Here is a 27,623-nt window from a genome sequence, read left to right as displayed (position 1 = left end):
CAGGTTTTAGGGCAGATCTCTATTTTTTTTGTCTTAGGGGCCAGCCCTCTAGTTATCCAAATTTGGTCAATTCTTGTCCATGATAGGTGAGCCTCAGAAAAGAAAGTCCCTTCTTTACCTAGTGGGTTTTTGGTCCTCCAAATGTCGATCAAGTCCATATTGTCTGTCAGTTCAAAAAAAGATTTAGGTAGTCTGCCATCTTTAGTCAAATTTTGGTTTTGTGACTTATCCATATGTGTAGAGACGACTCCATTCATATCTCCCATCAAAATGATGTTAGTGTAGTCTATATGATCCAACATTATCTCATGCAGCTTTTTGTAAAATTCCGCTTTCCCCTCATTTGGTGCATATACTCCTACTATCAAAAATTTTTCTCCTTGTGTTTGGATTTCAATCGCCAAAATTCTTCCTTGTTCATCTTTAAATATCAACTTTGGTGCTAGGTTCTCTTTTGCATAAATCACTACTCCTCTTTTCTTAACTTTGTCTGAGGAAACAAATTCTTGGCCTAATTTTTTGTTAATTAAAACTCTCCTATGGAGCCTAGTCACATGTGTTTCTTGTAGGCATATGATGTCCAATTGTTCCTTTCTCAATATGTGAAAAATCTTTTTCCTTTTCTCAGGGGAATTTGCACCATGAATGTTCCAACTAAATAGCTGCAGAGACATCTTGAATCAAATTGTTAGCCAGTAGGAGTGTCTTTCTTGCTGTCAAGATCTGGAGGTATTGCACCAGGCGGAGGTGGTGGCCAGGCACCTGCTACTCCTTTCCGAAGGTCCTCCCCGTAGTCGTTCAAAAATTTTTCTTGGTCTTCTGCTGATCTAATTCTCACTTTTTTCCCTTTAATGCTGAAGGATAGTCCTTGAGGGAATTCCCACCTATAAGGGATTGTGTTGTTTCTCAGTAGGCTTGCGAGGTCTTTATATGCAATTCTTAAATCCAACAGCTGTTTCGGAATGTCTCTGAAGATTTCTGCAGTTCTTCCCTGAATCACCAATGTATTTTTAAAATGAAGGCCGAGTATGTTATCTTTTTCTTGCTTAGATCTCAAAATGACCAAGCAATCTCTTGGTTTGTCCTTCTTTGCTACTCTTCCCAGCCTGAAGGCGGTGACAATTTTAAAGTCCTTGTCTTCTGCGATACCCCAGAACTTTGATATTTCTGCCGTCAGGTAGCTGATCAAATCTTCTTTCTCAAGTTCTGGTATATTCCTAATCCTAAGGTTGCTTTCCCGGTTTTTCAATTCTGCCATGGACAGGTAGGCTTGCTGTTCATTAAGCTGTCTGCTCAGTGGTCTTACTTCTCCTCTTACTTCCTCTATCCTCTTTTTATTTTGGTCTGCCTTTAAATTTGCTTCTTCGGCTAATTTACGATTTTCTGCTGTTGTTGCCTGCAAATTTCCAATGGCCTCTAAATTTTTAGAAACTTGGTCAGTCAATTTGTTGATTGTGGCTGTCACCTGATCAAACTTAGAGGCCTGCTCATCTGCCTTTTTATTTAACGCTGCCAGCTGTTCCAAAATTTCCTTAGATACAGGATCTAGTCCTCCTGCAGCCATGTCCCGAAAAGCTGGCTGTTTAATTTCTCCTTCTTGCAGACCTGTAACTATTGGAACTGATGATCTGCGAGGCTGCACCGGCAAGGTTGTTTGTATTAGCTCAGATTGTTTTGCTTTTTTGGCAGCTCTTGTTTTTGCGGCTCCACTCATTCCACAGCTGTCCATGTAGCAAGGTCAAATTGTAAATCCCATGGGAAAGACAAACCGAAAGGTAAACATCCAGGCAGAAGCTTTACAAAAAACCCTGCAGTTCCCAGAGACTATATATTCCACAATCCAGTAGGGGGAGCTCCCCAAAAGTTAAGAGAAAAAAAAAAGGTGAAAAGTTTCCACCATTAAATTCCCCTCTTTAAAAGTTCCAAAAAGTTCCAAAAGTTAAAGAAAAACCGAAAACCAAGGGGTAGAACCTTCAAAAGTTCATTTAAACTAGCAGAGAGTACGTGTTCTTTACAGTGGTGCATGCACAGTTCCTTATTTGTAACCACAAAAGTAGCCCCAAAGTAACTTTAAAGTCTTATATACAGTTACCGCAGTCTGATGATTTTTGTATCCAGACAGCCCGAGAGCTGTTTTGAAACTTTGTAATCCACACAAAAAAGAAAGGAAGAGGTTGCTGCCTATATCCTCTTGTAAAAAAGAAATTCTCAACTTTTCTTAACTTTCCATGCACTTTAATTCGAATTTGCAAGGTGTACTCCAACTTCTTAAAAGTCCCTCTCAGCGCTTCAGATTTATAGCTCTTTGCTTGGTGTTTAAACAGAGCCGGAAGACGGACTTCCTTTTTAACGTCTCCCGCTTTCAGCCAAATTTCAGAAATTTAGAGTCCCAAATCTCAAAAACCTTACTCACGAGTAAGTTGATTCCAATCGAATGTTCAAGGAAGAAAGGTCAGCGCTCATCAGCAGCAGCCGCGCGGCTTCACTCCCGCGGAAAGAGCGATGAACTCACAGCACCGCTACCCCCTCCACGTTCCGGAGCCCCTTACGGGGTCCCTTCTTCGTTTCCGAGGTCGCTCTTGGTGCCCGCCGAGTCCCACGACCACAGGCTCACTCTACCTGTGGTTTTTCTTAACGGGTCTCCGCTTTGCCGTATCGGACGACCCTTTTCCGCGGAGCCCCTCTTCACAGCGCGAAGAGGACCGCCATTGCTGTTTCGCGCCGCCTCCGGAAGTGCCTCGCCTCCTTGATTTCAAAGTTCAGTTTTAACTTTGCATCCCATCTCATGGGACAGTTTAATTAAAAGTCAATACAATTTCAGCAGGGAGAGGAGAATTTTGAATTTCATGTTACTTTTAAAACAAGGTTTTAGGGTGGACAAAAGTGAGCAGTCAAATCCGGATGGTTCTCCTCAGTTTGAAAATGGAGCTAGGACTTTAACTGAAGATCAGATCTACAGGTAGCAAAGATGCAAATTATTTCCATTTGAAAATAATTGTATTGAGAAATGCATTTCATTGGTTTTTAAAATTCACAATAGGAAGCAGATTAAGGGAAGGATCCATTGTAGCACTTTAATAATTGTTCTGTCAGCGTGTAAGCATTTTACCTTGCAAGATAGCCCCCCACTTCTTCCCTCCCACATGCACTGTTCTGGGGTCCATCCATCCCCGAGCCAATTTGGAGAGGTGCAGGGGAGGAGAAGAAGAAAAGCCCCATTGAGCTAGAGGAAGTAAATTATGAAGATAAGCTAAACTTCAAGAAAATTTTAAATATTGGGAAGTTTTAAGTTATATGCAATGTGTTAAGATTTGAGCCAAAGGTTATTTAAGATTAGAGATATAACACTGGAAAATTAGACAATAAGAATAGAAACAAGGGGATAAATTTGCTGGACAAAGGCCACATGACCCGGAAGCCGGCTCCCTTGGCCTATAGAGCGAGATGAGCGCGCAACCTCCGAGTCGGTCACGACTGGACCTAATGGTGAGGGGTCCCTTTACCTTTACCTGTATCATGAATATATGTTGTATGCCTTTGTGCATAATGTGCGCATGTTTTTTAAAAGTTCTAGAGATCTAAACGGCTTTCGCAACAAGAGTCCATGCTGTAATGGGGGTTGAAATCCACTCGGTGGTCCATTTTTGATGGATTCCCTTGCGCAGTATTATGTTAACTAAGTCGGTAGAGCAAGAGATTAAATCTCAAAATTGTGGGTTTGAGCGTCATGTTAGGCCAGGGGGTTAGACTAGATGGGGTCCTTTCCAATTCCACAATTTTAAGAATATTCTCCCAACTGAAGAGACTTCTCCCCCTAAATGACCATCAGCTGATAGTCGCCTGAAGGGATCCATTTTGCCTAATACTTGGAGAGCATCTTCAAATAAGGTTGTGCTTCAATGTCCTCCTTTGAAATGTGATTGACATCAGTCACCTGAAATCGCCGTGACCCCAGATGATTGACAAGTGGCTGGTCCTTCCCACCTGTCAAGTTTGCTCACGGCAGGTAGAAGAGGTCGAGATCTGGGCTGCTGGGCTATATTGATTCCCCACCCTTTTAACTATGTGAATCAAAAATAAAACTAAGAGCTTTTTTTTCACTCTCTTGAATTGCATCTGCTTTGTTTTCCAAAATAGTTGGTTGCAGAATTAATGGTACGTGTTAACATTATGCAAATAAACCCAAATGAATTGTTTTTAAATCTGTACATTATTATTACTTGGGTAATTGGCCTATAAGGACAGAGTTGCATTTACGTATTCCATTGTGTCAACTTTCAAGTGTGTGTTGTTGTTGTTGTTTTCTTCATTAACTTTATGAACTTGTCTGGTTTTATGGTCTAGAAATACCCATTTCAAAATAACAGCATCATGGCAACTCTTTGGACAACTACAGTGGCCAGTTTGCTGAACATTATAGGATAGGCAGAGAGGAGATAATCTCTCTCTCTCTCTCTCTCTCTCTCTCTCTCTCTCTCTCTCTCTCTGTGTGTGTGTGTGTGTGTGTGTTTGCACATAGGGTTATGTTGAATCCCCGTGAGGCTACGCAGTGTCAGAAGAGGAAGATAGGTTTTCATTTCACCCCAGATGCAGTGCTTTTCTCTTCACCGTAGTGAAAGAGTCATTCACATATATGGGAGTAAGAAAAGCAGTTTTCAACAATGTTATTAGTGGCTGTAATGGTTATATGGGGTTGCTCGTGCGTAAGTTGCCGCCACTCCTGGCTAGGTAGCCTGGTTAAACCTTTTCTGGCTGGACAGCCCTTCACTTTGTGGCTGTTCAGTCGCTAGCAGAATCCGTCAGTGGGCGTTTCTTGAACTTCTTCCAGCAAAGAAGTTCTTTGACCCCAAGTCTACGCCTACTTTCCCTGCGCGGAAGTCTTCTGCACAGGGTGGGTGTGGGTAGCGGAGGACCCGTGCTCTCCCCGCTGGTCTCCGGCGAGGAGTCCTGGAGCCCCCTCGCCGATTCCCCCATCTGCCCCCCTTTATCCCTGGTGTTACGCTGATTTCCTTCCCCAGCCGATGAGCTCCCTCTCTCCCTGCTGGGCCCTTCTCCAGCATCGCTTGGGAGCCTTGCCTCCACCTCTGGCTCCGATGTCAGTTCCCTGACAGTGGCTAAAACTTTTCGATCTAGTTTTGTGAGGAAAGGAAGGGAAAGCAGGTTTCGCCTATCCCCCAGCTTGCTGTTTGTAGCCTTGCTTTCAGTGAAAACCACCAAGACGCTTGCTGCTTCAAGTGTGTGTCTATCAGCCTTTTGGGAAGGGCTGCAGATCAGTGGATAAGCCTATTCTGCATGCAGAAGGTCATATGTTCAATTCCAGCATCTCCAGGTATCTTGAGGTACCTCAAGCCAAAATTTTTCATAATTGTTTTTAAATAGGTTTATGTTTCTTGATGTTAACCAAATCCCTAAATACTTGACCTTTTCATGGACTTCAATCTCAATATTTTGTTCTAACTCCATTTTTCCCTCTTCCTTCAAATTTTTGACTAACAATTTAGTGAGAGACCTCCCAGAATAATTTTAAATATGTTGCAAGAGGACTGCAGCTGATGGTGTAGGGAGGTCAGTGAAAATTGGGTGCCATGCCTTGCCATGCCTTGCACAAGTAGAAGTGCTTTTCACTAGTGCAAATATACCATTGGGTACAACCTCCTGAGTTCAATTTAATTGAAATCAAGCTTTCATCAAGGCTTAATCTGAGCACAAGGCTCAGCTCCCAAACCCCGTTTCGGTTTTGTGGTTCAGCTCTCCAAAGGATGAATCTGAGAGTGTGTGCAGAGTGTTTTATTTACTGCAAATTTCCAATGATCTTACAAATGTAGAGTTCCCAAGAAGGACCTGTTGGGTTTGACTTCTAGACAGCCTCCAGTATCAACACCTTCCTTTTCAGGAATGAAAAATGAATCTTATCTCTTTTTTATTTAGGTACATTGATAATGACACAGGAAGGGTGATGCATGACATTATTAGTAAAGAATCCTATGGGACACAGTTTGACGCAATTCAGCATTGCTTCAGGATCATAGGGTTTACAGATGAGGTAAGTAGTGACTTTTCAATCTGCTGCCGCAAAGATACTTGTCTTGCTCCAGAAGGCGGCAGGAATTCATCCATGCTGAGGGAGCCTGTCAGGGTGCCTGGCTGCACCCCTCTCAGAATTTTGCACCCGGGGCCACTGGCCCTCTGGCCCTCCCACACTACACCACCGGTTACATCCTCCATCTGCAGAGTGTGGGTGGGCTTCGAAGTGTTGAGTCTGAAGTCTGCTGACGCTTAGACTTCTGACTTCTGAAGAGTTCTTCCTCTTCCTCTTGTTTGCAGGAAGTGCACTCAGTGTACCGAATTCTGGCTGGGATCTTAAATACAGGAAATATTGAATTCGCCGCCATTTCCTCACAACATCAAACGGATAAAAGCGAAGTGCCCAATGCCGAAGCCTTAGATAATGGTAAATATTGGCGGGAATTGTACTTCAGAGGACTTTTGTAGGGCAGGGATGGGGAACCTGTGGCCTTCTAGGTGTTGTCGGACTACGACTCCCATCATTCCTGACAGCTAGCCGTGCTGGCTGGGGCTGATGGGAAATGGAGTCCAACAACACCCACAGGTTAGCCAGCCCTACAGTAGTAGAATATGCATAAGAAAAGACCCGTTTCACACAAGATTGTCTGCCAAGGCCAACAGCTCCCATCTCATCCCAACATGTCTGTGTGTCCTCTTTCAGCCGCTGCCCTGTTGAGTATTGGCTCAGAGGAACTCCAGGAAGCTCTCACCTCCCACTGCGTTGTGACACGAGGCGAGACTATTATCCGGACAAACACTGTAGACAAAGCAGCCGATGTGCGGGACGCCATGTCAAAGGCACTTTATGGCCGACTCTTCAGCTGGATCGTAAATCGCATTAATACCCTGCTGCAGCCTGATAAAAATATATGGCAAGTCCACACATCAACAAGCAGCATGTGTGCTGGTGGAGTCTTCTGTGTCTATATATTTCTTTTTATTTTACGGGGAGGAATTTACTGTTTGTTTTAGATAATGCCTCTAAATGGCCTCCATGCTGTGATTCTGCATTTTGGTTTCCAGGACGTTAACTCCAGTGTTTTCGAAGAGTTGGCTAGGATTTAACCAAGTAGGTCAATGGGGATCAGTGTGGGGTTAAAATCCCATCAGCTCTTTGAAAATACATCACAAAGCGATGTTTTTAAAGTTGGTCTGTTTTATGGTGAAAAGCTACTGAAGTCCTTTTAATGATAAGGCTATAGCGTACAAAACGTTTAACATGATGTGCTCCCACTTAAAACTGTCGCTAAAAACTACCTAAGCTGATTTAGCAGCTCATATACAAAGCTTAGCTGTGGGGTGGACTGCAAGGTAAGTGGATTATGCCAATTGCATTAAGATCCCCAAAATAATAAAATGGCATTTAGTGAGCTACTGATAAATAAGGAATTGTGTTGTACAATTATTTTATGGGTATATGGAAACATTTAATTATATAATCTAGTGGACCAGTTCACACAGGCTTGAATGCAAGGACTTTGTGTGCAGTGAATAACTATAGTTTTGCACTTTCAGGGAGTGCAGAACATGCTTTGCATTTCTGCCAAGGCATTCTTCCTATATCTTTTCAATGCTGAGAGTCTTGCACAACTTTTTACATAATTATTTTATTTAGTGTCATACCTTTCAATAGTTTTCAAAGCAATAAATTGAACACAATTAAAATAAAATATAAAACAGATACTAGGGCTGAATTTGCATTTATAAAACTGGTTTCCAATGGTGTTTCAGTTATGGATTTTGTATATTTTTCTACCCAGCAATGCCGAAAGCGGAATGAATGTTGGTATACTGGATATTTTCGGATTCGAGAACTTCACAAGGAACTCTTTCGAACAGCTGTGCATAAACATTGCAAATGAGCAGATCCAGTTTTATTTCAATCAGCACATCTTTGCACTTGAGCAGGCAAGGTTTACTTAATTACCGTTGGCTAGCTCTGTATCAATGTCTCTAGGCTAAACCTTGGGCTTGTGAGAGGAGTGAACCTTAGGAGATGACTGGAACTTCCGAATTCATCTCCTCCTTTATATATGGTTAGAGTGATATTGGGTATATCTTGAGAGATAAATATTGCTTGGGGGGCTTCCCATATAAACTTAAGAGAAAAGCAATAAAGTGACTAATGAAATTTGTGTTGGTATTTTTATTTGGTTAAAGATAAAAGAGATGGTGTATAGTAAAAGGAGAATTCCGTGGATGTCTGGATCCAGGTTTGGGGCAAGTACTCTTTGGTGAGAGAACCCCAGCAGAGATTTAAAATCTCAAAATAATATGCATCAAAGTAAAGTGTGGAAATATAGGCTGTTGGACCTTTAAATCATCCCTGTTTAAGTTGCTTCCCGAGTTCCCCTCTTCCCTTAGCATAGAAAGAGACCACACGTTTGGAAGTTAAAAATCGTTTACTTACAAACTCTTTGAAAGTCAGATTCATGTGCTTTTCCATGCAGCAGTAATAAAAAACACAGGCAGGAAAACTCAGGTTCCAAAGTGGTAAATGTTTCTAAATTATTTGTATAGAAGCAGAAAGATAGCTTGCTTAAGCCATGCGGTCTGAGTTTGGAGCATTCTTCATAGACTTCCTTACTGGTTAGGTTCACTGGTAGAATGGGAAGAACAAAGGTCTGATAACCCTTCCTCAGAAGGTGACCTAGCTAAGCCTACTCTATGGTCTCAACCCCTTCATTCATTCATTAATCTTCAGAACGCTTGTTATATACAGCTGCTTATCCTACAACTTGGACCCCAACGATTTGGGCTTGGCAACTTGTAGCGGGTTTCACATGTAGTGTTTGTGAAAACAGAATGCCATTGCTGGGCACAACACAAGCACGACTGATCTCTGCGATATTTCAACAATATGAGTGTTGTATAAGCTTTAATTATATGGAAATTAACCATGGGGCGGAAATGTCTGCAAGATGCCTGGAAAAGAGCGGATTTACCTTCATTTAAGGGACGCGGGTTGCACTGTGGGTTAAGCCACAGAGCCTAGGACTTGCTGATCAGAAGGTCGGTGGTTCGAATCCCCGCGATGGGGTGAGCTCCCGTTGCTCTGTCCCAGCTCCTGCCAACCTAGCAGTTTGAAAGCACATCAAAGTGCAAGTAGATAAATAGGCACCGCTCCAGTGGGAAGGTAAACGGCGTTTCCGTGCACTGCTCTGGTTTGCCAGAAGTGGCTTAGTCATGCTGGCCGCATGACCCGGAAGCTGTACGCCGGCTCCCTTGGCCTGTAAAGCGAGATGAGCACCGCAACCCCAGAGTCGGCCACGACTGGACCTAACAGTCAGGGGTCCCTTTACCTTTAAACATCTGATAAAATGTGTGTTGCAGTGGTTTGCCTCGCTCTGTTGTCACCTTCGTAAATAAATCACACTGGGCGAGAAGAGACAGCTGGTAGAGGTGACATTTAAATTTGCTGACTTTTATAAATCTTCCTTTAGATGGAATATCAGAATGAAGGAATCGATGCTCCTATGGTTGACTATGAAGACAACAGGCCACTCCTGGACACGTTCCTTCAGAAACCAATGGGGCTACTTTCTCTGCTTGATGAAGAAAGCCGATTTCCCCAAGCAACAGACCTTACTTTAGTCGGTACGCCATGTCCAGCAATCCTCAACTGTGATTTTATATATACTTGTGGGGGGAGGGGCGGGGAGAGAGAAAGAAGGCCGTAGATATTTTCATATTGCTTTAACTCATGACCATGTATTAAATTTCTGTTGCTTTGGTCAACCTATTAAGTCCCCATGTGCTCTTCATGAGCTTTGCCAATTGGAATTTTCTCCATACAGATCACTGATTTTCAGTTTGGGTTTTAATTGATAGGGGTCTACTATCTACTATGAGCACTGTTAATATTAGTTTACCTTGAAGACGCATAGGCGTTTCCGGTGTCATTGGCTTGGATCCTAGCTTCTGTCCCATGAATGGAGCAGAACTCTTCTTCTGTTTAATCGTTTTTATTAATTTTCCAATAAAAAACATCCAATTAACATACCAAACCATAATCCAATTAAAATAAAAAACTAAAATAAAAAAGACCAAATTATCATCCAAATTATAATTATTAATTTTTCAGGACTTCCCATAGTCTGGACCTTGAAGCATATCTCCAAATCTCAACCCTGCCTCTCCTTGTTGTTTCCATATTTTCCACATCTCGATTTGAACGCTTTAAAGTTCTCCGTCTCTGGCTCTACGATTCTCAATCATGTCAGACATCACATATCCTTTCATCCATCGAGTACAGCTTTATTTGTGTATATGTCTTTTGGAGCAGAACTCTTCTGATACAACAGAACTTTCCATCTTCTCGCTTCCCTTTCCCTCCTGAAAACCTATTCCTGGGGGTTAGGGGACTTGCCCGCTTGTACCAGTTTACTTCTTTTCATGCTGCAGCTCTCAAAACATTTACACAATTTTTTAAACAGCAATCTGTAAAAAAAGTATAGGAACAAATAAAAATGATATCCCTTCCCTGACTATAGCAGGAAAAGAGAATCAAAAAAAGGCAGGGGACGTGGATGGCGCTGTGGGTTAAACCACAGAGCCTAGGGCTTGCCAATCAGAAGGTCGGCGGTTCGAATCCCCGCAACGGGGTGAGCTCCCGTTGCTCAGTCCCTGCTCCTGCCAACCTAGCAGTTCAAAAGCATGTCAAAGTGCAAGTAGATAAATAAGTACCGCTTCGTCGGGAAGGTAAACAGCGTTTCTGTGCGCTGCTCTGGTTCGCCAGAAGCGGTTTAGTCATGCTGGCCACATGACCCGGAAGCTGTACACTGGCTCCCTCGGCCAATAAAGCGAGATGAGCGCCGCAACCCCAGAGTCGGCCACGACTGGACCTAAAGTTCAGGAGTCCCTTTACCTTTACCTTACCCCACTGATGGAAGTTCATTTTGTTTGTGCAACAGCATCTCTGGATGTGAATGGTTATCTCTGACCAGACCACTGCGTTGGAAATAGTGAGTTAAAGAAAAAGCATGGGGTGATTCATGTTGCCATTGCCGAAAACGACATGGTCACGTGAAAGCATCTCCTTGAGGGCCCAACTGCTGTTTGCCGCATCCAGAAAAAAAATGTTAGAAAATCAGCATTTTCCACGAAAATTGAATATACAGAGCTTATTTGAGAGTAGCTCTGAAACTACTTCGCAATGTGAAAAGTAGATCACTTTGCAGTGACTCCTCTGGATCAAAAATGGTTGCGTGATTCAGGAATGGACTCGGGAGAGCAGCACAGAGATTTATTAATATTATTTTTGGCTACTTGTTTACACTGTTGGCTTTGGCTGGCTCCCTACTAATTAAACAAAAACTGTTTGTTGCTACTCAATTTATGCCAGCTGGTCAAACACTGGGAAATTTGCGCAGCCCACCCTAGACATCTGCTAATATTGGGACAACAAATTCTGTTTTCTACTTAGACTTCCTGCTCCAGTGGTGATAGCAGGAAAATAGACACTGGTGCTATTTCTGCTAATGTCTAAGCTGACTTTTTTTGACCTTACCCTATATATGTTAGTCAACTGTTGTCCTAAACCTAACTGTATATCAAATATGAAATAAATGTCAGGTGAAAAAAATTAATGCAGTTGCACATGACATGGCAAAATTATTCAATAAAGGGCAGAATTAAGAAAGTTTGATCTTTGTGAAACATCTGGCCATTCTAAGCTTCAAAGGCCAAGTTTGTTCAGCCCAGACACTGAGATCCAGTGCCGAGGGCCTTCTGGCAGTTCCCTCATTGCGAGAAGTGAGGTTACAGGGAACCAGACAGAGGGCCTTCTCGGTAGTGGCACCCACCCTGTGGAACACCCTCCCTTCAGATGTGAATGAAATAAGCAGTTATCCTGTCTTTAAAAGACATCTGAAGGCAGCCCTGTTCAGGGAAGTTTTTAATATTTAATGCTGTACTATTTTTAACATTTGATTGGGAGCCGCCCAGAGTGGCTGGGGAGACTCAGCCAGATGGGCGGGGTATAAATAATAAATTATGATTATGATTATGATTAAGTTTGTGAAACATCTGGCCATTCTAAGCTTTAAAGGCCTCTCCCCTTCCATAAACTGTCTTGCCATCCTTAATGCAACTACAGCAGCATAGGCGTTAAAAGGACAGAATTGTGAAACAATTATTTGCAGTTTTATTTTAATCTTTGGCATGTATTCAATGAACTGGGCCTTAGAGAAGTCATTCTTTTTCTCTGCCTTAATCCCACCACTGCCATCATCAGTACAATGGGGAAGATAATACTGACCAACCTGCCAGGACTTCTGTAGTGACTGCAACATAGCAGGGAGAGCCAAGGTGGTACTGCCTAGATATTGCTGGACTCCAGCTCTGGTTATAATTGTACACTGGTCAGTTGAAAACCTAATACAGTCGTACCTTGGACGTCAAACAGAATCCATTCCAGAAGTCCGTTCAACTTCCAAAAAGTTCAGAAACCAAATTGTGGCTTCTGATTGGCTGCAGAAGCTCCTGCAGCCAATCAGAGGCCATGGAAGCCCCGTCGGACATTGGGGTTCCAAAGAACATTTACAAACCAGAACACTCACTCCCAGGTTTGCGGCGTTCGGGAGCCAAAACGTCCGAGTACCAAGGTGTTTGGGATTCCAGGTACGACTGTAAGGCTTAAAAAATCAGGACTCTTTCTAGGGAAACAAAGTGACATTAAAGATGTTGGAATTGTCCCTAAGGCTTGAAAAATACTGTGAAGTTTCACAGTTTTTATAATATGTTAACTAGTTGACCAAGAGTGGGGGAGAAGGACCTGTAGTCGTGTCAGGTCTAGAAGAACAAGGGGCCACACCAGCTTTATTTCTTTACCCTGAACGTTTGATTTTTGTGCTGCGCCCTGCTTTCTTATGCAGGGACTTAATCCTGTAGCATCAACACCAGTGCTCTTCAGCTTGGCTTTCCCCCACCCCGATCCAGTCTGGGGTTTGCCCTGAACCCACAGGCCCCATGATGTAACAGCAGCACCACCACAAGTGTAGACAACCTTGTTTTACAGGCCTTGCTCAAGCTTGGCAAGGGACTTTGGCAAAAAACACACAACCCAACCCAAGGACAACACACCTTCTCCTGTGATGGCCTGGGAATCAGATTCAGAGGCTGAACCTGAGGAATCCCAGCCTACACAGGATTCCCCGCCTCCAGAACCAGCTGAGCCAGGGCTGGGGCCTGAGCCTGAAGGGTCCTCACCTGTGCTGGCTCCTCAGGTGCAGGCACCAGCTGAGTCTGCTCTGGCCCCTGAGGTGATGGAGGGCCCATTGCCTGCAGGTGCTCCACTCTCAGCCCCATCAGAGGAAGGTGAGGTTGCCTCTGGGTCCGGTAACCCTCCAGCCTCTCCTAAGCTGCAGAGGCTCAGGGCAGAGAGGCGGAGGGAACTAAGTTCCCGCAGGAGGAGTGCTCGCCTCCAGGCCAGGAGAGGCGAGTCACCTGTGGACCGGGGCCACCCTATGCCTCAGGGCAGATAAAAGCCGGCCAGCCCCAGTCCCAAGAGCAACATTGTTGGTAGCCTGTTCCTGCCTGCACCCTGTCCTGCTTTTCTGCCGGAGTTCCTGACCTCCCCCGACTCCCTGCCTTGGACCCAGCTTCAGCTTTGATGGACTGCCTCCATATTGCACCCTCGACCTCTGACTGGACTCGGACCTCGCCTCTCAGGACCAGCACATCTCCCTTCAGGCATCACTGACTACTGACCCTCTGAATTTCCAGAATCTTATACTTGTGGCTTGTAGTAGGGCTGTGAGTAGTTCTAGAGAGATAGCCTAAATGTTGTAGCTTTGCTTTGTAAAGAAAAAAGTAAGGCAAAATAAGGCGGATATTGGCAATCTCTGCTGGCAGTCCTCCTGTAGCTGTCCGTAAATAGCTGGGTAGTTGTAGGAGGGTGACAGAAATGCGAGGGGAAAGTGACTTACCTGTTAGTTCGCTAGGATAATTCCTTTTCAAAGAAAACAGAAAGAAAGAACAAAAGAGAGTCGTGAGAGTTGTCAAGGAAAGAAGTGTGGGCTGCCACCATCACTGCAAAGAAAAACAACATAGTTTGGATATGTGGGCAGGAAGCATTCACACATAATTGCCAAGGCCCATCTGTGGTTCAGAGAATGGACTAGTAATTATGTTTCCTCTTCTTTAAACGATTAGATAAATTTGAAGATAATTTACGATGCAAGTACTTCTGGAGACCCAAGCGAGTGGAGCTGTGTTTTGGCATTCAACACTACGCTGGAAAGGTAGGCGCTATATATAGCTTGACACAAGTCCAAATGCAGTATATGATCCAGTTTCTCTTAAAGTGCTTTCGGATTCTCTTTAACGTTTTAAATGTGTTCATATTACACAAATCTAGAAACTTTTTTTTTTAAGAAACAAAACACCATGATAGCAGTGTTTGAGGATGCTCTAACCTTTACTGTCATGGTCTGGGGCAAGAAATATCCATTTTCTTGGATGCATGCAAGAAATGCATCCAGTTTGAGTCTACAGCTGGCTATTGACCTACCTGAACACACACACACACACACACACACACTAGCTTTTGACATTTGGTATTTGTGTGGCTTTTGTGGGGCCACCTCTATTGTTTTATGTACGTTCCTTGGTTTGTTTTAAATCAGGCATCCCCAAACCTGGCCCTCCAGCTGTTTTGGGACTACAATTCCCAGCATCCATGACCACTGGTTCTGTTAGCTAGGGATGATGGGAGTTGTAGTCCCAAAATATCTGGAGGGCCAAGTTGGGGGATGCCTGTTTCAAATGGATTTCAAGATTATATGGTTGTAACCCACCCTGGGACCTTGTGATGAAGAGCAGGTGAGAAATTCCTTAAATAAAACAATAAATAACTATAGCTTTTAAATACATAGCAGAATTTTATAATGGCTGGTTTTGCTTTTAACCTCCAATATGGTATAGGTGCAGTACGATGCTTATGGCTTCCTTGAGAAGAACAGAGACACTCTTCCTGCTGACATAGTGGTGGTCCTGAGGACTTCAGAGAACAGACTTCTCCAGCAGCTCTTTTCAAGTCCTTTAACCAAAACAGGTACTCCCTATCTTCTTCTTCTCTGGCGATCACTCGAAGCCGAGTAAGATTGTCTTCCATAAACACGGTTTTATCAGTGAGTCCGTAAGTGACTGTGGAGGCCAATTCTGGATCCACATGTCCTTCTGTAGTGGGGACATAGGTTTCCGGGTGGGATTTGATCACAGTGAGGGTTTGCCAAGCGTGCCTTCGTCTTAGCACGTTTCTCCCTTGCGTCCTGAGTTTGAGCGTCTTCAAAGCCCATGATACCTTTGGTAAAGGCTGTTCTTCAACTGGAGCGCTAGCAGGCCAGTGGTTCCCGGTTGTCGGTGCTTATACTATTTTTTTAAGATTTGCCTTGAGAGAGTCTTTAAACCTCTTTTGTTGACCACCAGCGTTACGCTTTCCATTTTTAAGTTCAGAGGTCCATTTCAGGTCCATTACCATGTTGAACTGCAGGATGGATTTCTGCTTTCAATGCTCATGCAGAGATCCCCTGTGAATAATAATTTGTCAGTTCACTTCTGTGTTAGGAAAAAGTTCAGCATGTGTGTTCCTGATGCATCCATGGAGCTCTCTCGGACATGAAAGTGAATGGGAAGCCCTTCCTTGTGAGTGTGCCAAAAAGAAAAAAGAAAATTCTCCTCTCTGCGGATTAGACAGCACGATTCTGTAACACACACCACATAAAGATAACCTGTACATATGCTCACTGTTGGAAGCAAACAGTCTGTCAGTAACCACTGCATGGAAGAAAAATAGTTCATTTCACAGTAAAAGCCTATCTGTGGCATAATAGAAATGATATATGGTACTTGTAAAAATACATGATGGCTCGTAGGTCTAACATGACATTGTTTTAATGAGTTGAAAAGACCAAGTAAATCACTTGTGATTAGAGAAGTGTAATGGAGGCAAGTCCTACTAGGAAATTGTGATTATGAGAGAAAGGTATCTCACGTGTTTGTTGTTTAATAGACAATCTCAGGATCACTGTTTAGAAGATGTCACAAGATATTTTGAAACAAGCTGAAGAAAATAGCATACTAGCGTTTTCACAGAACTGTTTTAGAGTTTGTTTTCCTCCATGTTCTCCTCCTGCACATGTTTGGGCCATGAGATTATGCCTGTTCCTCTTCAAACATGCTAGACATCAGTGTTCTCTGCAGGGACAATGCGCAATGTGCCAGGGTGGCTGGATGCAAAAGGAGAGCTCTTGTGCCTTTAATAGTTGTGCAGAAAACAGATTTTCAGCAGGTGTAGCTTTCATGGCAATATAGAATCATAGAATTGTGGAGCTGGAAGAGACCCTAATGGCCATCTAGCCCAGCCCCCTGGAATGCAGGAATCTCAACTAAAGCATCTATGGCAGATGATCATTCAACTGCTGCTTAAAAAACTCCAAGAAGGAGAGTCCACACCTCCAAAAGGAGTCCATCGCACTGTCGAACAGCTCTTACTGTCAGAAAGTTCTTCCTGATGTTGAGTCGGAATCTCCTTTCTTGCAACTTGAATCCATTGGTTTGCGTCCTACACTCCAGAGCAGGAGAAAACAAGCTTGCTCCCTCTTCCGTGTTGACAGCCCTTGAGTTATTTGAAGATGGCTATCGTATCTCCTCTCAGTCTCCTCTTTTCCAGGCTAAACATACCAAACTGCCTCAACTGTTCCTCACAAGGCTTGGTTTCCAGATCCTTGGTCATTTTAGTGCCTCTCCTCTGCACACATTTCAGCTCATCAATACACTTCTTAAATTGTGGTGCCCAGAACTGGACACAGTACTCCAGATGTGGTCTGACCAGGGCAGAATAGAGTTGAACTATTACTTCCCATGATCCACTTGATACTTCTGTTGTGGAACACAGGGACACCTGTGGGACGCAGGTGGCGCTGTGGGTTAAAGCACAGAGCCTAGGACTTGCCGATCAGAAGGCCAGCGGTTTGAATCCCTGCGACGGGGTGAGCTCCCATTGCTCAGTCCCTGCTCCTGCCAACCTAGCAGTTCAAAAGCACGTCAAAGTGCAAGTAGATAAATAGGTACCACTCCAGCGGGAAGGTAAATGGCATTTCTGTGCGCTGCTCTGGTTCACCAGAAGCGGCTTAGTCATGCTGGCCACGTGACGCCAGAAGCTGTACGCTGACTCCCTCAGCCAATAAAGCGAGATGAGCGCCGCAACCCCAGAGTCGGTCACGACTGGACCTAATGGTCAGGGACCCCTTTACCTTTACCTATTACTTCCCATGATCCACTTGATACTTCTGTTGTTGCAGCCTAGAATAGCATTAGCCTTTTTTCCCCTGCAGCATCACACTGATGACTCATGTTCACCTTGTGGTCTACTAAGACCCCTAGATCCTTTTCACATGTACTACTTGCAAGCCAGGTGTCTTATTCTTAATAGAGTGAGAGCCCTGCACTCTCTTTTCTGCACCTGGTCACCCTAGGGCATACACAAATGCCAGTGCAGGTGAGCTCTAATTGCTTGTTATCTACCACATGATTTGAGCCTAAACATACTGGATTTCATACTGGATCACATACTGGATTTCACATACTGGATTTCATAGGGACGCGGGTGGCGCTGTGGGTTAAACCACAGAGCCCTAGAACTTGCTGATCAGAAGGTCGGCGGTTCGAATCCCCGCGACGGGGTGAGCTCCCGTTGTTCGGTCCCTGCTCCTGCCAACCTAGCAGTTCGAAAGCACGTCAAAGTGCAAGTAGATAAATAGGTACCACTCTGGTGGCAAGGTAAACAACATTTCTGTGTGCTGCTCTGGTTCACCAGAAGCGGCTTGGTCATGCTGGCCACATGACCCAGAAGCTGTCTGCAGACAAACACCGGCTCCCTTGGCCTATAGAGCGAGATGAGCGCGCAACCCCAGAGTCGGTCACAACTGGACCTAATGGTCCCCTTACCTTTACCTTGTACTGGATTTCACACATGCACTCCATGTTCAGACATTATGCCTGTGTGTGGGCATCTGGAGGTGCCAAAATTAAGGCAGGTGAGGCAGGAAGACACATTTTCACTTTCCTGCTACGTGTTGGGAGAAGGTAGAGGACAGCGTCATCTGAATGCATCCCTAGATTTCTCAAGGCAATCTTCATTGTCACAGTTGGAGCCTTCACATTTCTGAAATCCCATTGAGAACAGTTGATGCCAAGGAATGCTGGGGGATAACTGTTTGGATAGGACAGGTGCCCCTTTGTTATGCCGATTTTTCCATAGAATTTGAGGGCTGCTGCTGCTGTAGCAATGCAGGGCTTACAGAAATCTTCAAAGTATTGCCAGATTTTTCTTAACTGTGTAGTTAACCCAAAGGGCTTGTAGTATTTGTGGTGCAAAGCAGAAAATCGACCATCAATTCCTGTGTGCAAAGCAGATTTATTGTAGAAAGTTTCTAGGGCAGGGGAATGAATCCAAAAAGCAAACAAGTCTCAACAGTTCCTGTAACATTACACACACTTCAGAACTCTGAACTACACATAATATAACTGAGACGACTGAGATGTTTCAAAGCTCTGAAGTACATGTAATGTAATTGAAGCAAGAGAGGATGTTTTTTACCCCAAGAGCTCTGATGTATGTGAAATATAACTGAGCCAGTTGAATCTTGCTTGTTTCTTTGGATTGAGATTTATCCCCAGATGAAGAGCTTAGATATAGCTTGAAATGTATTGTGCTTGTTATCATGCCTTTCTGCAATAAATCTACTTCCTTCTTAATGTCAGACTGTTGATTTTCTAATTTGTGTTGCTAGAGCCCGACCCTCTTGTCAGACTACCGCGAATACTTTCATAGGGCTACAAACCTATTTCATTTTTTAAAAGCTGATTAGCATGCTTTCTTCAGTGAATTGCATAGCCAATGAGTTTGTCTGAAATAATTAACTCAGGTACATAATGGAGAATGCAGCAAGGGACTGAGAAATAACCTGCTGGAGAAATTTTGTACAGTGGTACCTCGGGTTAAGAACTTAATTCGTTCTGGAGGTCCGTTCTTAACCTGAAACTGTTCTTAACCTGAAGCACCACTTTAGCTAATGGGGCCTCCCACTGCCGCCATGCAATTTCTGTTCTCATCCTGAAGCAAAGTTCTTAACCTGAGGTACTATTTCTGGGTTAGCAGAGTCTGTAACCTGAAGCATATGTAACCCGAGGTACCACTGTAGATGGATTTGTCCCCTTCACCTCAAATTGAGGCACCGACTGCTTTCCACGTAATAATGCCTGCCCCTGCAAAGGGGTATGTGTGAGAGACATGGGTTTCCTTTACTGTGGTAAGCTTTGCCAGAGGCTTATATGTATGCCCAACTGAAATTATCAGCATGCACTAAAAGGTCAGTGAAGTTTTGTGAAGGCTACAGCTTCCATGGTTTTCTAAACTGTAAACTGCTTTGAGGTTTTGTTTTTTACAATCGAGCAGTATATACATTTTTTGAAATAAAATAGATATGGTGAAGGTTGTGCCAATCTTGAGCCAAGGGCAGCGGGGAATATTCAGTTTCCTCTGCCATTTGCAGTCTGGATAGAAGTTCTGGTTGCTTCAAAGCTCACATGGTGCCTGTTGGTTGTTGCTGGCATCTGTCTGTCTCGAGAGACAATGGAGTGCACCTCCAGGGGTGAATCCAAACCACTGTGTTAGCTGCACCAAAGTGGCCTCCCCAGGGCACAATCTGGGTAGTGTGCATGGAGGTCCTGGGCTGCCTAGACAACAAGACCTACCACTTGGCTTCGATGATGTGGTCCAAAGGAAAGCAGAACGATATGTTTAGCACCACCTTGGCCACAGGAGACCAAGCCCTTTAGGTTATTCACTAAGAAAATGTTATGTTGTTGTTGTTAATAAATTTTATCTGAAGATCACAGGGAGGCTCACAATATAAAATCACAAAAATACATACCATAATAACAAACAAAAACAGTAAAAACAAACACACACACACCCAACAGCTTAAAAGGCCATAGATTGTTTAATTAGCCATAGACCTAAGAGAAGAAGAGGAGATTGGATTTGATATCCCGCTTTATCACTACCCAAAGGAGTCTCAAAGTGGCTAACAATCTCCTTTCCCTTCCTCCCCCACAACAAACACTCTGTGAGGTGAGTGGGGCTGAGAGACTTCAGAGAAGTGTGACTGGCCCAAGGTCACCCAGCAGCTGCATGTGGAGGAGCAGGGAAGCGAACCCGGTTCACCAGATTATGAGACTACCGCTCTTAACCACTACACCACACTGAAGAGGAATGTTTTTGCCTGGCACATAAAGATACAATGGCACCAGGTGAGCCTCCCTGAAGAGAGCATTCCACAATTAGGGAGCCACCACCTAAAAGAGCCATTCTCATGTTGCTACCCTCCAGACCTCTCATGGAGGAGGCACACAAAGAAGGGCCTCAGGTAATAATTGCAGGCTCGGGGTCGGTTCATATGGGGAGAGGCAGTCTTTGAGGTATTGCAGCCCTGAGCTGTTTAAGGCTTTATAGATCAAAACCAGCTCTTTGAATTGGGCCCAGAAAAGAATTGGCAGCCAGTGCAGTTGGGCCAGGATTGGTGTTATATGCTCAAACCATCTTTCCCCAGTGAGTAACCTGGCCACTGAATTCTGCACCGGCGGAAGTTTCTGAACCATCTTCAGAGGCAGCCCTGGGTTTAATGCATTGAAGAAGAGAAGAAGAATTTGGATATGATATCCCGCTTTGTCACTACCCGAAGGAGTCTCAAAGCGCCTAACATTCTCCTTTCCCTTCCTCCCCCACAACAAACACTCTGTGAGGTGAGTGGGGCTGAGAGACTTCAGAGAAGTGTGACTGGCCCAAGGTCACCCAGCAGCTGCATGTGGAGGAGCGGGGAAGCGAACCCGGTTCGCCAGATTACGAGTCCACCCCTCTTAACCACTACACCACACTGGCTCTCCAGTGCAGGAATCTAACCTAGAGGATACCAAAGCATAGACAACAAAAATTAGGCCATCCTTGTCCAGATAAGGACACAGCTGGGCCACCAGCCGAAGCTGACGGAAGCCACCAAGGCCACCTGAACCTCAAGCGACAGCAATGGACCCAGGAGTAGCCCCAGAGGGAGTGTGATCCCATAAAGAGCAGACAGCCTCCTACCTATCCAGTCTAGGGAACCAGCTACTAACAGTCCCTTGTAGTCTCATCTGAACTGATCTTAAGTCTCTTGGCCTTAACCCAGTCCACTGGATGAGACCTGGCATTCAGCAACAGCAGCCACTGTCCTGAGAGCTGGCTAATAGGACAGCCGAAATTCCCCATGTTGGAGGAGGGGCTGGCATGCGGCGCAGTCACTAACTGCCGGCACCATGTGCCCCATACCCAGCCTGCCCCACCTCCCAGACCGTACCTCCCTGAACTGCTGCGACCAGGGGCTCCCCTGCTCTCCCCAGCTCCTCTCTCCTCACTTTCCTGCCATTAAATATAAAACAATAAGTTGCTGTCCCTTTCATGACACCCCAAATCAGCCGCCTGAGATAGTCACCTCACTCTATCTAATAGTTGGGCCAACCCTGTGGGATGGAGATTTCATACATAAGTAGATAATAAAAACTGATGATGCAATTCAGTTTATTGCACCATTTTTTGTTGCTGTGCAGCATAGACAGTTCTGAAAATAGAAAAAGGGCCTCGTTATACCACTGGTTAAATGCATGGGGGCGGATTTTTTGCATTTTCGAAGCTGATAGGGACCCAGTAACTCCATGTGAGAATGTACCACTAGGTGGTGCTATCACAGAGCAAAGAATTACTTTGAAAAGGATGGCCTCTAACAAAATATATTTTCTAAATATTGTTCTGGATAGGTGCTGGGTTTTTTAAAGCACTCCCTTCCATGTTGACATCATCACAGAAAACATTTTGTTTGTTTGTGAGTATATTATTTACAGTGCACCTTTACCCACTCGATTCAGCGAGACTTGCTCCAAGGTTAGTGTTTACAGGACTGCAGTCTTACAATAGCAGAACCGAAGCAGCAGTAAACAAAATTAAAAAGGCAAATTCACTCGGTTAATGTAAGATTCTAATGTGGCAATCTCTACAATAACATTAAGCATATTAGTTCTAGGAGCCCATCGTTCATTTATTTATTGTTTTGAAATGTAAGGGAGAAGATGGTGTTTCAAATGTTGCAAAAAAAAATTGCAACACATAGTTCCTTGTGAACAAGAAGCAATCTCCCTGTTTTGGGGTTGGTTGCATCATTTATTGCTCCTAAGCTTTAAGGATATGCAGGTGAGTAAAACAGAATGAGGGACACAGGTGGCGCTGTGGGTTAAACCACAGAGCCTAGGACTTGCCAATCAGAAGGTCGGCGGTTCGAATCCCTGTGACGGGGTGAGCTCCCGTTGCTCGGTCCCTGCTCCTGGCAACCTAGCAGTTCGAAAGCACGTCAAGTGCAAGTAGATAAATAGGTACCGCTCCGGCGGGAAGGTAAACGGTGTTTCCATGTGCTGCTCTGGTTTGCCAGAAGTGGGTAAAGTCATGCTGGCCACATGACCCAGAAGCTGTACACTGGCTACCTCAGCCAATAAAGCGAGATGAGCGCCACAACCCCAGAGTCGGTCATGACTGGATCTAATGGTCAGGGGTCCCTTTACCCTTTACCTTTAAAACAGAGTGAAATGCAGCAGAGCTACCTCTCCTGGGATTTCCACACTGGAGAATTGTATTTAGATTTGGAGATCCTTTCTGGGCTAGGATGAACATTTATTTAAATTTTCTCCCAGAGAATCTTGGGAACTATAGTTTGCTGAGGGCCTGGAGAAGTATGGTTCTATCAGGGGGATACTACAGTTCCTGAGATTCTTTGGGGAAAGAAATGTGCTTTCACTATGTCCTCTAGTTGTACTGTGTGGATCTGTCCCCAGTCTGAAGCAGGGATATTTTTAGCTTGATACACCAGAAGCACCTCAGGTGCTTGCATTTATCATGACCAGATAAATGTAACAGATGAGCAGGAAAGAAAGAAAGCAACAGTAACCACTCTAGGTCTGAACTTGGTTCCCAGGGGAAACGGATAAGATGTTTCACAGCTGAAAATATAGCACTGTGCAGCACAAATTAGAACTGAACTGTGTGTTAATTCATCAGTGTGTGAAAATAGTTCTAATGCACGAGGAAGGGACGCGGGTGGCGCTGGGGTCTAAACCACTGAGCCTCTTGGCCTTGCCAATCAGAAGGTCAGCAGTTTGAATCCCAGCGACAGAGTGAGCTCCCGTTGTTCTGTCCCAGCTCCTGCCAATCTTGCAGTTCGAAAGCACACTAGTGCAAGTAGACAAATAGGTACCACTGCGACGGGAAGGTAAATGGCGTTTCCGTGCGCTCTGGTTTCCCTCACGGTGTCCCGTTGTGCCAGCAGCGGTTTAGTGCTGCTGGCCACATGACCCGGAAACCTGTCTGTGTACAAACACCGGCTGCCTTGGCCTGAAAGCAAGATGAACGCCACAACCCCATAGTCCCCTTTGACTGGACTTAACCACCCAGGGGTCCTTTACGGTTTTTAATGCATGAGGGAAAAGGTCTAGTTAGCCCTGCAATCTGTTTCCACAGGAAGCTTACAGGCAGAGCATAGGATAGCCTGATGAAAAAAGAGGACAGAGCTTCTGCACACTTAACAGTTTCTGCACACTTAACAGAGGGAATTTCAGCAGTTCATGCAAGCTGCAGCTGTAAAAATTCCCTCATCTGCACAAATATTAAGGGGGCAGGAGTCCTGTCCATCTTTGCATTGGGCCACTCTAGCAGGCTGTAAGGGCAACAGTGTTAAAGCTGTCATGTTGCAATCAGTGGTGCAGCTAGGTAATTTTGGACCCATGACTTCATGGGGGGTGGGTTACAATTGTTTCTACGTTTTTGATATATTAAAGCAAAAAAAAAAAAAGCAAAGCAAAGCAAAATGCAGCTTGCCAACCCTGACATAGGAAAAGCGTGTGCAGTCTTGCCATTTCAACTCACTTAAATCATAACACCATCTGTTTGCAAGTGCCCCCATCACCTGCCATTCTCTGGGTCCCATTTGCGGGTTCCTGGGCTTCATGTCTGAGTTCCAGTCCCAGTTGCACCACTGGTTGCAACCAAGAGACCACCAGTGTGCTGTAGTGGTTAAGAGCAGTGGACTCGTAATCTGGTGAACCGGGTTCGCGTCTCCGTTCCTCCACATGCAGCTGCTGGGTGACCTTGGGCCAGTCACACTTCTCTGAAGTCTCTCAGCCCCACTCACCTCACAGAGTGTTTGTTGTGGGGAAGGAAGGGAAAGGAGATGTTAGGCGCTTTGAGACTCCAGGTAGTGATAAAGTGGGATATCAAATCCAAACTCTTCTCTTCTTCTTAACCCTACAAGTGTCTAAGCCATTGCAACTTCTCCAGTCCTGCCCACCCAGGGGCGGAGGAAGGGGGTGCAGTGAGGGCGGGCTGCCCCAAGTGTCACCACTGAGGGGGGTGACAAAATGCCAGGCTGTACTCACCACGGGGCCTGCAGCGTACCCAAGCCACGCATCTCTCCTGGGTGTGACACAGTGGCTTGGGCGCCCGCAGGCTCCGCGCTGCCCCAAATGGTCTGCCCGCTGCCTTCCCCTCATCTGTAGGGCAGGCAGACTTCTTGGAAGAAGAAGATGATGATTTTGGATTTGATATCCCGCTTTATCACTACCCAAAGGAGTCTCAAAGCGGCTAACATTCTCCTTTCCCTTCCTCCCCCCCAACAAACACTCTGTGAGGTGAGTGGGGCTGAGAGACTTCAGAGAAGTGTAACTAGCCCAAGGTCACCCAGCAGCTGCATGTGGAGGAGCAGAGACGCGAACCTGGTTCCCCAGATTATGAGACTACCGCTCTTAACCACTGCACCACACTGGCTCTCACTTCTTGGAGGCCTGTGGAGCGCCCTGCCCCAGCTGGCCCCGCCCCACAGGCGGCTGGCCTCTCTCCTGGGCACAGGGCATGAGCGCCACCCCAGGCACCCAATCGGCTTGCTCCACCGCTGTGCCCACCCATCTCTTTCACTGCCTACTCTGAAAGCAGGATCTCAGAAGTGTTGTGTTGCTGCAAATGGAAGAGGTATTGATAAGCAGAAGAAGGAAATCTTGAAGGACTGTGGCCTATTCATAATTATTATTTTTCTGTTAAGGTTTAATACGGCGTTTCCCAGCCTGGTATCACTCCCATTATCCCTGCTATGCTGCCTGGGGCTGATGGAACTTGTTGTCTAAAGCATGTGGAGGGCACTGAGTTGGGGAAGGCTGGTTTAACAGCATCTTCTTTAGCAAATGGCACTTGAGATCACAGATTGTTCGGGGTTGTTTTTTTTTACTGTGCCACTTGAATTCCAATCTCAACGTGATTGATGTATGTACAGAATTTATTCCGTGGCCTGATACGCATCGTATACATTCATTTAAACGTAATATGCTTCCACTTAAGTTTATGCTTCTCCTTTTTTTTATTTCCATGAATAATCAAAGCGGGGAGGGGGGAGAACGACTCCAAAGCTATTTACAGTTTATTAATTCTGCTCATAATAAAATGGAATGGAGGTTTGGAATTGCATGCTTTCTTGGCTGAAAGATAACTGCAGACTTCCCCCTCCCCTTCCCCCATATATAATGGACCAGTAACAAAGCTATTACAATGATAACGTCTCCATTTATAGATAAATCAAAATGTATATTTTCCAAGAATTGAGTAAAGTTAATTGAAAGTCTATAGTGCCTGCCTTAGAACTTTAAGGGCTTTTCTTGCTTCTACATGTCTGGCCCATATGATAAAAAGCTTGTAAAAATTAATTGTGTTTTGCCGTGTTGCCAATGCTTTGTGCACAAAGAGCAGGCCTTAAACCACAGATGGGCAAAGGAACATTTGTGAACTACACTGGTCTGCAGATGTGGGACATTAGCGAACTTGATTAAATATAGATTAACTGGGTCTGGGATTATATGAAGTTTTTATTACACTTAGTGGGCTTTCATTGGGCCTCCCTTCAAACTCAGGGTTGAGTTGACCAGTTGTTTTCCATCATGTAGTGCCTTTTTTTTTTTAGTGCAGTGTATCACGTGTTTGCTCAGAAGAAAATCCCTCCGGCTTTTGGTGGGCTTACTCCCAGGAGAAGTGTGCATAGGATTGCAGCAATTATCCTTTACCTCACAATTGTCAGAAACTGAGCTGAACTGGAAAATAGCTGATGTTCACAGTTAAAATCTCTCGAGCAATAATTCCTGCAGAGAGAAATCGGGAAAATCCCCTCCATGCGCCAAGAGGTGTGGGGAGAGTATCTAGGGCTGCCAGGATGAAACATGGAGAATGTGGCCCTCCCATTGATTTGTTATCTAGTCTGTCTGTAAGAAGGTTTGTTGGCACAGGAAAGGTAGCCTTGGACTGCAATTAGTACTGTTTTTCAGTTCTTTCCAAAAGATGACATGAGCACGTGTTTGCGTGTCAAGGCCCCGAGCCCTCCCCCATTTGTTGAATAACATGGACATCAGTAGTTTAGGCTAATGGGCAAATTAAGGCCACAACTTTATTGGTTACAGAATGTGGGTGGTATTGGCTTAGGCATTGGAATTGAACCAGATGACACAACCTTGATGGCAGAAAGTGAGGAGGAATTAAAGAACCTTTTAATGAGGGTGAAAGAGGAGAGCGCAAAATACGGTCTGAAGCTCAACATCAAAAAAACGAAGATCATGGCCACTGGGCCCATCACCTCCTGGCAAATAGAAGGGGTAGAAATGGTGTCAGTGAGAGATTTCACTTTATTGGGCTCCATGATCACTGCAGATGGTGACAGCAGTCACGAAATTAAAAGATGCCTGCTTCTTGGGAGAAAAGCAATGACAAACCTAGACCGCATCTTTAAAAGCAGAGACATCACCTTGCCAACAAAGGTCCGTAAAGCTATGGTTTTCCCAGTAGTGATGTATGGAAGTGAGGCAGTGGAAGACAGGAGCGCCTGGCGTGCTCTGGTCACAAAGAGTCGGACACGACTAAACAACTAAACAACAACAACAATGGTGGTCTTTGTTTTCATGTGTGAGTGGGGTAGGTGGGTGTTTTTGAATCAGGTCAGCCATATTGATTCATATGCTGTTGGTGGATTCTTCTCGTTGTCTTGTTGGGCTGTGTATGTGATAAATGGGAGCCATACCGGGCTGAAGGCATCATCTTCTCTTTGTCCCCATGTCAGTTTCAGTTTGATGGTTAGTTTTTCTAATAAGGCTGTTTCCCATTCTATTTGGTACCATTGGTCGGACACGACTAAACGACTAAACAACAACAACAATATCTGACTCCTGCCCGCCATGCAGGTAGTCCAGTAAGAGTCAACCACCAGTAGGGGGAGCCCTGTTGATGTACATCAACTGGGAGCTCCCCCAGGGTTTAATTTAATTTAATTTAAGCGGCTGCTTAGATTACAGTAAGCCATGCCCCCGGCCAACCGGATTGGTCAGCCAGGGGTGTGACACGGCCAGGACGCCCCTAAGACGCGGTGGCATTTCCACATCCCTGCTGTGCA

At 44.9% G+C, this 27,623-nt stretch overlaps 1 protein-coding gene across 1 annotated transcript in view; it reads left to right on the top strand.

Annotated features, from left to right (window-relative positions):
- Window positions 1-27,623, top strand: part of MYO3B (myosin IIIB) — a 288,566-nt gene that overhangs the window by 139,005 nt on the left and 121,938 nt on the right. Inside the window, exons 17-23 of the mRNA XM_081899516.1 lie at window positions 5,929-6,043; window positions 6,325-6,451; window positions 6,728-6,938; window positions 7,827-7,974; window positions 9,510-9,663; window positions 14,221-14,309; window positions 14,992-15,121. Of these exons, the coding sequence (XP_081755642.1) occupies window positions 5,929-6,043; window positions 6,325-6,451; window positions 6,728-6,938; window positions 7,827-7,974; window positions 9,510-9,663; window positions 14,221-14,309; window positions 14,992-15,121 (974 nt within the window). The remainder of the gene's footprint in view (window positions 1-5,928; window positions 6,044-6,324; window positions 6,452-6,727; window positions 6,939-7,826; window positions 7,975-9,509; window positions 9,664-14,220; window positions 14,310-14,991; window positions 15,122-27,623) is intronic.

Source organism: Podarcis melisellensis, assembly GCF_964234715.1.
Source record: "Podarcis melisellensis genome assembly, chromosome: 1".
Taxonomy (NCBI): domain Eukaryota; kingdom Metazoa; phylum Chordata; class Lepidosauria; order Squamata; family Lacertidae; genus Podarcis; species Podarcis melisellensis.
Note: the sequence above shows the minus strand (reverse complement) of the source record. Positions and strands in the feature narration are given on the sequence as shown.